The sequence below is a fragment of the Bos indicus x Bos taurus genome, chromosome 15 (genome assembly GCF_003369695.1).
Source record: "Bos indicus x Bos taurus breed Angus x Brahman F1 hybrid chromosome 15, Bos_hybrid_MaternalHap_v2.0, whole genome shotgun sequence".
NCBI lineage: Eukaryota > Metazoa > Chordata > Mammalia > Artiodactyla > Bovidae > Bos > Bos indicus x Bos taurus.
In genome coordinates, this window is record NC_040090.1 from 42240054 (window position 1) to 42253363 (window position 13310).

General features: G+C 45.6%; 1 protein-coding gene and 1 non-coding gene across 6 annotated transcripts in view; one reads left to right on the forward strand and one right to left on the reverse strand.

Moving 5' to 3' along the window:
* MRVI1 (murine retrovirus integration site 1 homolog) overlaps positions 1-13310 on the reverse strand; it is a 126312-nt gene that overhangs the window by 42067 nt on the left and 70935 nt on the right. For all 5 annotated transcript variants that reach the window (XM_027563270.1, XM_027563269.1, XM_027563272.1 and 2 more), the window contains exons 9-11: positions 11761-12378; positions 9832-9910; positions 1106-1229 (exon numbers count right to left, since the gene is read on the reverse strand). In XM_027563270.1, the coding sequence (XP_027419071.1) occupies positions 1106-1229; positions 9832-9910; positions 11761-12378 (821 nt within the window). The remainder of the gene's footprint in view (positions 1-1105; positions 1230-9831; positions 9911-11760; positions 12379-13310) is intronic.
* TRNAG-UCC lies at positions 3002-3074 on the forward strand. The gene has a single exon. It is a non-coding gene; the product is annotated as a tRNA-Gly (tRNA).

The following is a 13310-nucleotide window of genomic DNA, read 5'->3' on the forward strand; positions in this document are numbered from 1 at the left end:
AAGACCCTGAAGCTGGGAAAGATTGAAGGCAGGATGAGGAGGGGATGACAGAGGATGCGATGGTTGGATGGCATCGTCGACTTGATGGACATGAGTTTGGGCAAGCTCCGGGAGTTAGTGATGGACAGGGAAGCCTGGTGTGCTGCAGTCCATGCGATCAGAGAGAGTCAAATATGACTAAGCGACTGAACTGAATGACTAATGATGCTGAGCATACTTTCATGTGTTCATTGACCCCTCATACACATTCTTTGAAGAAATGTCTATTTAAATCTTCTGTCCACTTAAAGATATTAGTTGTCAATACTACTCAGCCATAAAAAATGAAATTGAAATTTTGCCATTTGCAGCAATACGGATGGACTCGGAGGGCATCATGCTAGGTAAAATAAGTCAGACAGAGAAAGACAAACATTTTATGATCTCACTTTTGTGGAATCTGAAAAAGTACATCAAGCTAGTAAATACAACAAAAAAGAAACAGACTTACAGATATGGGTTACCAGTAGGGGAGAGGGAAAGAGGAAGGAAGAAGGGCAATATAGGAATATGGGATTAAGAGGTACAAACTATAGTTAAAAAAAAAAAAAAAGGCTGTAAAGATATATTGTACAAAAACAGGGAATATAGTCAGTATTTTATGATGACTATAAATGAAGTACAACCTTTTTAAATTGTGAGTCATTATACTGTATATATGTAACTTATATAATATTGTACAACTATATTTCAATAAAAAATTTTAAATTATTTTTAAAATTTAACAAATGTTGTGTTATTGAATTATAAGTTCTTTATATATTATAGAAAGAAACCCCTTATCATATACATGCTTTGCAAATATTTCCTCCTGTTCTGTGGTTTGTCTCTTCACTTTCTCGATGGCGTTGTTTGCATCACTTATGAACCTTACTTGCTGAGTTGGAACCACCTCACGTGGCCCTTTATTATTCCCTTTGTTTTGGGTGCATTAGCCCTGCCTGGACTATTGGACTTTGGCCTTTCTGGGGTCAAAGCTCAAGTCTGGTGCTCTTGTGTTCCATCCAGAATCGAACACAGGGGCCCCCCAGTGTGGGCTCTTGTGCAGCCCACGCCCTGATTTTACCTTCCAGGGAGGGACTTGTGGACCCGCAGTTTGCGAAGCAGCACATCAGAAATATTGGGCATGACATCCAGCCCGCCCTTTGACTCTTCTTCCTCAATAGCTGAGGAGAGTTCAGAAGGGTGTCCTGGAAAAACAGAAAAAAGTATTTAACTTATAAAATGTCTGTTTGAAATCACAGTAATATTCTTGGCAATTTGCTTCAGGGGGTAAGGAAGAACTTTAACATTTATTAGAGCTTGGTTATATGCCAGGGGCTTCATGATTGTTATTTTATCCTCGCAATAATCCAATGAGCTAGACTTTAATCATCCCATTTTACAGGAGGGTAAACCAAGACTCAGCAAGATTAATATTGTGTTGGCCAAAAAGTTCATTTGGGTATATCCAAACAAACCCTTTGACCAACCCAGTAACTTGCTTACAGTCACAGAACTGGTAAATGGCATGGACTATAAACAGTTTTATCTGCACCAAGTTCTCTGTTCTTCCCACCGCTCCCCACAGTACCAAGCAGTCTCCTTTGTCTGGGGTCTGAGATTGGTTTTTGGCAATTGGAAGCTGGTTGGCTCGTAGGCTATAATGTTTAGAAAAGTCCCCTCTCTTTGGCAGACTTCTCAGGAGGCTGGCTGCCCAACTAATCTTCCTCAAGTGAATTCTATCATCTGTGTCCCACTTAGAAATAAGAATTTGCTTCCATATTCCCACAGATAGGAGTAGAAACAGGGTTTTTCCAGAGTAAAGCTAAGGTCATTAGATCTTTGATCTTTTGTGGACCTCTGAAATAGTTGCCTCTGAGTTAGTTGTCCTGAGTTGCCTCAGGACCAATAAAAAATTTTTTTTCCCCCAAATATCTCCTAACCTTCCTTGGTCTGTGCTCTGAAGGCAGAAACAATAAGCCAAGTGTTCTCTTTGCCACAAATTTTTCTCATGTTCACAGACAGCTCCAAAGCTTCCTTTCTCCATTTTCCCAACTGTTCAGCGTGGCCTCTAGATACATCCCATGCCCCTACATTCTGGTTGTTGCTACCCCAGAGGCTCCAATGTCCTCCATCAAACTCTTATCTCTGGAGCATGTTGGCAATGTCCTTTGCATTGACCTCAGTTATTCATTTGGCATAGACTTGCTGTGCCCTATGGGCTCATAGCACACTTCAAATTAAAAGTCTCAAATCTCTTTTACTTGAGCTAAATCAAATATCTATGTCTCATACAATGCTTACTTTCCATTGCAGGACTTTATAGTTATCCATCCCTTACCATCTTTCATGGATTTGGGCCCAGCAGATTTCTAGAACTATAGTCAAGGCCTGCGATCAGGACTGTGGGCAAGGTTGTGGTAGCCAGCTAAATGGAGCTAAGATTGGGAGTCATGAATTAGAAGCCTCCTCAAGTGAGATCACGTGGTGAGATGATTAGGTATACTTTGGCTCTAGGTGAAGAATGTTTACATACTTAGATCCTTCCAACAACTGAACAGTGTTGATGATGTTCCTGGCCCTCAAGGCATCCAGCAAAGTCTGGAGAACCATCTATCAGAGCCACGGCAGCCAGCAATCCTTCTTGGGATCTGAGATTCTACTCATATCAGGTAGCTACTTCTCTTAGCTACCTGTCACCTCTTGAGTTCTGCCCTGGCACTGCTCTCTGACATTTCCACGTGACAGAGGACAAACCTTGTGGTGCCTTTGGCCTCACTCTGCCTTTATGTATCCCCACTTCACCCAGCAGAGAGATAATGAAGAACTGGGCTCCTGAGGAAATCTGTAGGATTGATAGAATTATACAAGGTCTAATCATCATAGTGAAGTCATATGAGGGGGTTTTTTGCCTGGAAAAGTCCCCTAGGTAGAACCCCACCCATTAAAATGGCTGTCTTAAGAGTGATCCCATGGGATTTCCCTGGTGGTCCAGTGGCTAAGACTCTGGGTTTCCAATGCAGGGGTCCCAGGTTCGATCCCTGATCAGGGAAAGAGACCCCACACGCGTCAACTAAAGATCTCACATGCCATAGTGAAGATCAAAGATCCTGCATGCTGCAACTAAGAACTGACACAGCCAAATAAATAAGTAAATATTATTTTTTAAAATGGTGGTCCTAGAACAAGTGGCTCTCAGAACCAGCCACCCTCCTGATTGCAACCAAACTGACAACAATGCCAACACAAAATTTTTAAGTCAACTAAAAATATATCACAACTCTCAATACAGGAAATGATAATAATCTTTAAAAATAATGGTCAGAGAAAAAATTTCCTAGAAATAAATGTAGAGCTCCCAACCTTGTTAACCCTTTCTTCCTCCCTCAAAGAATCAGTCCTGAGAGGAAGATATCAGAGGTAGTGGTAAGGTTGTGATAAACTCTTGTAGTCACTTTTGTGACTACAGAGCCAGAAGAGAACAGGACCAAGGGGTGAGTGGGCAGATGAAGAGGTGTTCAGAAAGTTTCTCTGGAGTAGAAAGATCTCCACACCACCAAACAACACTCCAAGAAGATGAAAAATTGCCTGTGCGGCTGTTTGTTTTTCATACTGAGGAGGCGAGGAAAAGAAAGGAAAAGCAGAATGACAGCATGGTATTCTACCAGCTGATAATCTCAAACAATATAAAGGGATTTACCAGAAAGGAAGATACATGAGAAAATAAATCAAACAAGTCCCACTGATGGAGTGAGTGGCAGAAGACACATGGAAAACCCCAGCTGAAAATCAACCCACCCATCCTGCACTTCTGAGAAATAGCAGAGTGGCCAAACTCTTTGAATTTTGCCTGTCTTTTCCTTCCTTTCTCTGGCAGAAGAGTGAGAGTGGCTGCTGGCAATGGATGGGTCAAGTGTGGAAAACAAACATCTGGGCAGATTGTCCCTATAATTCTACTCTGAATTGGTGAAATAATCCATGCCTTACTACTGGCCACCCAAGGGAATAAGATATACCCCAACTTCGGTGTCATAAATTCAAGTGCTACGGTACAAACAAAATTATAGAAAAAGAGCAGAAACCAACCCGCAACCACCACTACCCACAGCTCCATCTGAACTTCCTCTTTTCCCCATTCTCCAGGCAGTGACCAAGCAGACACAAAACACCCAGTCCTCAACTCAGCGCAGCCAGGAGGACAGAGATCTCAGAAAAGGTAGAAAGAAGTCAATGAAAATTGATCTACACAATATATCTAGGTCAAGAGAAACTTCAAGTACAAATGTTCTCATCAAAAATAAATTAAATGAAAACAAATGTCATGGCAACTACACAAAAATAGTGAAAAGAGGAAGGAAAGCAGGGAGGAAGGTGTAAAGGAAAGAAGAAAGGAAACACACAGGCCACAGATGTCAGGATAGAAACAGAGATGCAAGAACATGTCAAAAATGCATTTTTGTGTAAAGGGCATGGCACAAGTGCTTTGACTCTAGGAGAAATTAGAACTCCCCCTCAAAACGAAAAAAAGAATCAGAGGTGAAATTAGAGGATGGCATAAAATGGAAGAAGATTACAATCTAAGAAAATAAAACTGAAGACCAAAAATAATAAAGCAAGAAATTCTAAAAACGTAGATCTAACCAATATGTTGGAAATATGAAGAAATAAAAACAAAGCCTCAAGTTGAGTTAGTGGAGGAAACTGAGATGAGCATAAGGAATAAAAAAGGAAAGAAAGATTAAAGTATTGAGAGGCAGAATAATGGACCTCCAGTGAAGACACTGATGAGAAATTTCCAGATAATGGTGGCTCTGAAGAAGGGGAAAAACAAAAGCAACAAAGAACAGGGTCAAAGACGAGAGAAGAAAAAATTTCCTCCATGGAGAGAAAAGCCAAATTTGCAGACTGAAAAAGCACACCACTACAGAAAAAAACACATGTATATATAATCTTATTCTTTCTATGTATGTAGATATATCTTATATAGATCTGTATCTATATATCTTCTCCAACTACCCTCATAGAAAGAGTAAGCCACCTACAGGGAAAGGTGAGGATTGAGAGGTGCTGTAAATAAGCTGGTCTTAAGACTTCTTGGCAAGACTGAATACAGTGGAGCATTTATAAAGATCTGGGGAAAAGAGAGATCCAGAATGTATAACCGTCCAAGCTCTCTTTCAAGGGACTTTCTTCCCTGGTGGCTCAGTGGTAAAGAATCCACCTGCCAATGCAGGAAGGCATGTTCAATCTCTGGGTCGGGAAGATCCCCTGGAGAAGGGAATGACAGCCCACTCCAGTATTCTTGCCTGGGAAATTTCATGGACAGAGGAGCCTGGGGGGCTACAGTCCATGGGGCCACAAAGAGTTGGACATGAGTTAGTGACCAAACAGACAACAGCAACAGTACCTCAATGATATTTTAAAAGTGTTCATATTTCTTGTTACTTTGTGGCTTAGATAATCATACACTGCATCCTTTTTAAATGTGTATCAAAGACTGGTTCTGGGCCCTTGATTCTGTTTTATTCTGATAAGTACTGTACCACTTTAATTACTACTGCCTTATAATATATTCTAAGTATACAGTCAGTTACTTCTCCCCTCTCGCTGTTTTTTGTTTTTTTTTTGAAGAGTATTCATTATATTTTAGACAAAGATTCAGTGAGAATAGAAAGAGCAACTAGACAAGAATTCAGGAGACTGGACTTCATGGCCAAATACCACTTAACAGTGTCTGGTGTCTTTCAATGTGTCTGGTGTCTTTGTGACCCTACAGACTGTAGTATGCCAGGCTCCTCTGTCCATAGGATTCTCCAGGCAAGAATACTGGAGTAGGTTGCCATTCCCTCCTCCAGGATATCTTCTCGACCCAGGCATCAAATCTGCATCCCCTCCTGGGCAGGGAGTTTCTTTACCACTGAGTCACCTGGGAAGCCCAATCTTTGGGGTAACAGAATCTTAAATCTTCAGATACATATATCTTATTAAATAAAACAAAGTTCAGAAGTATTAGTAAGATAAATACAAATATAACTATATATAAACTGCTTGAAAACAGATTTGCTACCCCAATTAAGGAGAAATAATTGGGCTTCCCTGGTGGCTCAGATGGTAAAGAACCACCTGCAATGTAGGAGACCTGAGTTTGATCCCTGGGTCAGGAAGATTCCCTGGAGGAGGGAATGGCTACCCACTCCAGTATTCTTGCCTGGAGAATCCCACGGACAGAGTAGTCTGGTGGGCTATAGTCCATGGAGTCGCAAATAATTGGACATGACTGAATGACTAACACATATACACTGGAGAGAATAAAAAGTTGTTGCTTTTTAAGAATTTATGGGGTTGTGGGTAAAATTTCAAGACAAGTCTTTTCCTAGGGTTTTAGACCTGCTTTAATAAAGAAGTTAGAAATTAAAAGTAGAGACTATATCATATTTTTTCCAAAGATATCATATAAACATGATTAATTTTTAAAAAATTAATGGATATTTTACTTCTGTGAATCTTCTTGTCAATGCTGAATCAGATCAGATCAGTCGCTCAGTCGTGTCCGACTCTTTGCGACCCCATGAATCCCAGCACGCCAGGCCTCCCTGTCCATCACCAACTCCCAGAGTTCACTCAGACTCACGTCCATCGAGTCAGTGATGCCATCCAGCCATCTCATCCTCTGTCGTCCCCTTCTCCTCTTGCCCCCAATCCCTCCCAGCATCAGAGTCTTTTCCAATGAGTCAACTCTTCGCATGAGGTGGTCAAAGTACTGGAGTTCAGCTTTAGCATCATTCCTTCCAAAGAAATCCCAGGGCTGATCTCCTTTAGAATGGACTGGTTGGATCACCTTGTAGTCCAAGGGACTCTCAAGAGTCTTCTCCAACACCACAGTTCAAAAGCATCAATTCTTCGGCACTCAGCCTTCTTCACAGTCCAACTCTCACATCCATACATGACCACAGGAAAAACCATAGCCTTGACTAGATGGACCTTTGTTGGCAAAGTAATGTCTTTGCTTTTGAATATTCTATCTAGGTTGGTCATAACTTTCCTTCCAAGGAGTAAGCGTCTTTTAATTTCATGGCTGCAGTCACCATCTGCAGTGATTTTGGAGCCCAGAAAAATAAAGTCTGACACTGTTTCCACTGTTTCCCCATCTATTTCCCATAAAGTGATGGGACCGGATGCCATGGTCTTCATTTTCTGAATGTTGAGCTTTAAGCCAACTTTTTCACTCTCCACTTTCACTTTCATCAAGAGGCTTTTTAGTTCCTCTTCACTTTCTGCCATAAAGGTGGTATCATCTGCATATCTGAGGTTATTGATATTTCTCTCAGCAATCTTGATTCCAGCTTGTGTTTTTTCCAGTCCAGCATTTCTCATGATGTACTCTGCATATAAGTTAAATAAGCAGGGTGACAATATACAGCCTTGACGTATTCCTTTTCCTATTTGGAGCCAGTCTGTTGTTCCATGTCCAGTTCTAACTGTTGCTTCCTGACCTGCATACAAATTTCTCAAGAGGCAGATCAGGTGGTCTGGTATTCCCATCTCTTTCAGAATTTTCCACAGTTTATTGTGATCCACACAGTCAAAGGCTTTGGCATAGTCAATAAAGCAGAAATAGATGTTTTTCTGGAACTCTCTTGCTTTTTCATGATCCAGCGGATGTTGGCAATTTTATCTCTGGTTCCTCTACCTTTTCTAAAACCAGCTTGAACATCAGGAAGTTCACGGTTCACATATTGCTGAAGCCTGGCTTGGAGAATTTTGTCTCTTGAGACTCTTAAGACTAATAGAGTTTTGCCAAGAAAATGCACTGGTCATAACAAACACCCTCTTCCCACAATACAAGAGAAGACTCTATACATGGACAGCACCAGATGGTCAACACCGAAATCAGATTGATTATATTCTTTGCAGCCAAAGATGGAGAAGCTCTATACGGTGAGCAAAAACAAGACCAGGAGCTGACTGTGGCTCAGACCATGAACTCCTTATTGCCAAATTCAGACTTAAATTCAAGTAAGTAGGGAAAACCACTAGACCATTCAGGTATGACCTAAATCAAATCCCTTATGATTATACAGTGGAAGTGAGAAATAGATTTAAGGGCACTCTATCTGATAGAGTGCCTGATGAACTATGGAATGAGGTTTGTGACATTGTACAGGAGACAGGGATCAAGACCATCCCCATGGAAAAGAAATGCAAAAAAGCAAAATGGCTGTCTGGGGAGGCCTTACAAATAGCTGTGAAAAAAGAGAAGCAAAAAGCAAAGGAGAAAAGGAAAGATATAAACATCTGAATGCAGAGTTCCAAAGAATAGCAAGAAGAGATAAGAAAGCCTTCTTCAGCGATCAATGCAAAGAAATAGAGGAAAACAACAGAATGGGAAAGACTAGAGATGTCTTCAAGATAATTAGAGATACCAAGGGAACATTTCATGCACAGATGGGCTCTATAAAGGACAGAAATGGTATGGACCTAACAGAAGCAGAAGATATTAAGAAGAGATGGCAAGAATACACAGAAGAACTGTACAAAAAAGATCTTCATGACCCAGATAATCACGATGGTGTGATCATTGACCCAGAGCCAGACATCCTGGAATGTGAAGTCAAGTGGGCCTTAGAAAGCATCACTACGAACAAAGCTAGTGGAGGTGATGGAATTCCAGTTGAGCTGGAATTCCAAATCCTGAAAGATGCTGTGAAAGTGCTGCACTCAATATACCAGCAAATTTGGAAAACTCAGCAGTGGCCACAGGACTGGAAAAGGTCAGTTTTCATTCCAATCCCAAAGAAAGGCAATGCCAAAGAATGCTCAAACTACTGCACAATTGCACTCATCTTACACGCAAGTAATGCTCAAAAATGCTGAATAGGTAGGTGTTAGTTATTATACGACAGACTGTGTGCTAAGTAGCTTCAGTCGTGTCCGACTCTTTGCAACCCTGTGGACTGTAGCCTGCCAGGCTCCTCTGTCCAAGAGATTTCCCAGACAAGGATACTGGAGTGCGTTGCCATGCCCTTCCCCAGGGGTCTTCCTGACCCAGGGATTGAATCCATGTCTCTTAAGTCTCCTGTACTGGCAGGCAGGTTCTTTACCATTAGCACCACCTGGGAAACCCCTATGTCAGACTGGGGGCTTCCAACACAGTTGGTGGCACCATGGACATGAACACACAACAATCCTTAAGCAGAGGGCTTCTGTGCTGAGAATGACTGAATGAGCATCAGCCATCTGGAGAGGTAAGTCAGGAGAGGGAGCTTGGGTTGGAGGGGAGGCAAGACCTCCCCCCAAGTCTTCCTTTCTGAAGATAAGTCTGGCAAGAGGGTGGGTGGGGCCTCACAGTCCCCAGGAAGGAGGGGCTGGGGTCTGAACTCTGTGGTGACTGCAGATTAGAAAGCAGGTGATGACTCTAATGTCTCAAAAAGAGGAACTGCTATAGTTGGTGACATCCTGGGTGTAAGAGGAAAAGGAAAAGGAAGCATCAAAAGTTCAGGCCTGGGTCACCCTTCCAACCCACTAGGTGCTAATGAGACTCAGGGAGGACTGGCAGGATCTGGAACAGGGGCTGGTTGGAAGGAGGCAAGTTTAGAGGTTCTCTGAGTGAGCAGGAAAACACCATCTGATTCATTCATTCATCCATCTGCAAATATTTAGCAAGGGCCTGCTCTGCGTCCGGCCCACACTAGCCACCGGACAGACAAAGGCCCTGACAGGAAGTGCAGTGTTTACACGTTCAGCTTCTTTGATCTGGAGAAAATGAATCCAGCCCTAGCCTGAAGAAAGTGTCTCTTCAATCCCACCTACCTTTTTCCTGCTCAGCCGCTTCACTAAGTTCTGGAAGCTTGAGCCCCACTAAGTTCTGATTTCTCAGCAGGATGTGCTCCTTTTTAGGGAAAGAAAGACAACATTTCAGATGGTGACCTCAGGCTGGACTCCTCCCTTGGCTGTATGGCTCTGTGACTGCTCAGTCTCACGGAGCAGACCCTAGGAACATGGATAGTCACAACACATGAGGGGCAGTAGGGAGACTGCTTCTCTCCCGGCCCGTAAATGTGCTAGAAACCCCAGCTTCAGCACCCCATTCCCTGAGTCAGGAATTGTCCTTGGTGTGGTTGCCTTTTAAAATCGGCCTGTGAGCCTCAGGGCGAGAGAGCTGCCAGCCACACGGTGGCTGAAGGCTGGAGGACAAACAGAAGCAGGCCCGGGGCTCTGGGGAAAGGAAGGTCCCCTGGGTGTATACGGAGCTGCCAAAGATGGAAACAATCTCTGTGATCTCACGGCTGTGCTCTGAGCTGGCTGGAGCCTCCTGCCTTGTTGTTCTTGGGCAGTGAGTGCCCACTTCTGGGACTTGTGGCCTCTCCTGCCCCCAGCTCCTCAGTGGCCTGTGATGGCACCTCTTGAGATGTTTAACTCTCCAGACCAGTGAGGACTGCAGATTGCCGCCCCAAGGCAGCAAGCCAGCAGCCCCTGCTGCTGGGGGCCTTACCAGGGGAGCTGGGAAGAGATGGGGCTGCTGACTCCAGGTATGTGGCACAGGAAGCCTCACACTTGTACCAAGTCCAAGACCAGTGCCCCCAAGAGGAATTGCCGGACAGGGCTCCTTGGCCCTGGGACTTGTGCTTTCTAAGAGGGTTTTCAGTGTCCCTGTAGCAGAGGCCACTTGGGCGGTTTGCCTCCTGGGTGAAGGAGAGGAAGAGGCCAGCAGAGGGAGCTCTGGCCCAAATGGGAGCCACAGGCCAGGGCCCTTTACCTGTTTCTTTAGCCAGCCGCCCACAACCGAGCAGCTCTCAGGACCCTGGCTTGGGGTAGTGGTGGGGGCTGGGGATGAGGTCAGAGGCAGGGCAGTGGTTAGTGAAATGGGGCTTCCAGATTCTTTCTACTTTGCTGCAGAGAGAAACATGCAGGGGTCTGGGGGTGGCCTGTTGCCTGGGCCTGGCCTCTGATGCCCAGAAGCCCAAGAAGGCAAATGCCTGACTGGCTTCCTTGGTGTCACTCCACGCTATGGAGTCATGGCTGCCTTAGCCTGTGGTCTGGATTGGCCCTCTGGGGAAGGAGGGCTCAGGTAAGGATTTCTTTTAGTAACCTCTTTTCTTCCTCACATCCAGGGCTCTCTCCCCCCATCTCTGGATGCCACCCCCTCTCCCCCAGTCATTCCCTGCTTAGGGTGGCAGCCTCATGACAGACAGTTGTGTCTGGTTTGATGGCCAGTGAAAGCTGGGGACATCACAGATATTGGAAGAAATTCACAAAGAGGGAGTAGCCCTTCCTGGCTGGGAATGATGGATTTGAGGCCCTTTGTTAACAAGCAACAGGGAGGAAAACTTAGGGGCATGACAGAAAGAAAAGCCATCCCATCCTTGTCTGTCCAAGGTGACAGGGCACTCCATCAAAGGCTTCTCGCTCATAAGGCATCGGCTCTGGCTGGAGCGGGGAAACACAGCCCAGCACTGAGGGCCCATGTACCCCTGCCTACACCCACTTTCCCCTCAAAATGTGGCTTTGTGTGGCAGCTACTTCCCAACTGACCTCGCCCGAGTGAGCGGGCAAAAGCCCTCAAAGATGATATTTATGCAGAGTGCACAGCCCAGCGGGCCTGGCTTATCAGGGTGGGGACATTTAGGGCTCTACAAGGCCCACGTCTGGGCCAGAGCCACCCCAGCTCAGCCCAGCGGTCCTCAGCCCAGGGTGGGGACCTGCACGCACAGCCCACCCCAGGAGGCCCCAGAAACCCACCTCACGAAGCTTGGTCAGTTTCTGCATCCGCACAGGCTGCACTTGTATCTGAAAGTCTTTGAGTCCGGGCGCCTTAGCCAGCTTGCTGCCAGCTTTGCCTGTAAAACGCTTCTCTTCCTCAGCCAGCGGCAGCTTGGCAAGCACTTTCTGCAGCCGGGGGCCGGGTTCTTCGGGGCCGCTGTCCCAGGACACTCCCCGCAGCAGGGGCGGCCGGGACGTTGGGGGCCACAGCTCAGCTTTGGAGCCAACCTTGGACCCTGCGGGCTCTCCAACTGTACTCTTCCCCTGGGAGGCCTGGGGAGCCACCCCCCCAGAGCCCTGGGTTGGACCTCTGGGCAGAGGGTTGCCCTCCTTGGCTGTCTTTGCCAGCGGCTTTCCCAGCTCGCTCTCCACGGGGCCAGGCTGGGGGCTGTTAAGGGCCATCTTCCCACCACTGCCTGGGCCAGAAGCTGGGCCCTTGGGTATGGCCTCCGGGCGCTGGAGGGGATCGAAGTTTTCCTTGTGTTCTATTGTAATCTCTTTGGACTTCTCAACTGTGGGAGAGCGGGGAGCCAGCCTGCCCTGAGACAGTTTTCTCTGGTCATTCTGCTTCTGGTCAGCTAGCCCTTTGAGGACGTTCTGAAAGAGACAAGGTAAATTTGGGACCCCGGAGGCAGGTTGGAGAGAAGAAGGGTGAGTTCACTTCTGCTGTGGGGTCTCTACCCCACAGACTCTGCTAAGGGGACTACACGTAGCGGGTGGGCTAGGTAGAAAGTGAGGACTGCAAAGTCACATCTGAGCCAGTAAAGGGAACCTACAAACAAGCTGGAGGTTTGTAAAACAGACAGGACAAGGGGACCTGCCATTCAAAACCTGCCAAGAACTTCCCGAGGGTTAGGAGCTGCAGAGGACAGTGGAACGGAGGGCAGCATGGGGGCAGTCACAAGTTCTGGCTTTGACTCAACTGCCCCAGATTCTAGCCCTGACTGCCTGTCAAGGCCCTTAACTCTTAGGGCCTCAGATTTCCCATCAGGTTTGTAAAGAAAGAAAGAAAGAAAGAAAGTGGAGTCGCTCAGTCGTGTCCAACTCTTTGCGACCCCATGGACCCCGTAGCCTAGCAGGCTCCTCCGTCCATGGGATTTTCCAGGAAATAGTACTGGAGTGGGGTGCCATTTCCTTCTCTAGGGGATCTTCCCAACCTAGGGATCGAACCCAGGTCTCCTTCATTGTAGACAGACTCTTTACCATCTGAGCCACCAGGGAAGTCCTAACTCCCTGAAATTATATGCAAATGTATATGTGCTGTTCATGGGCTGTATGTATTTTTCTGGGAAGAGAATCCACAGCTTTCAACAATTTCTCAGAGTTCTATGATCCAAAAGAGGCTACAGATCACTGAATGAGGTGATTCTTGCAAGCTGATATTTTACTGTTCAGAAGTTCTAAGATTCTACATTCTTTCATTTCCCAGGGAAAGCTGCTTTGTGAGGCGCACGTGGGTCTGTGTGGGTATTTGTGTGGCTGTCCTGTGTGTGCACTGACACTCTAATAGAAGACTCTGTCCCAGACCC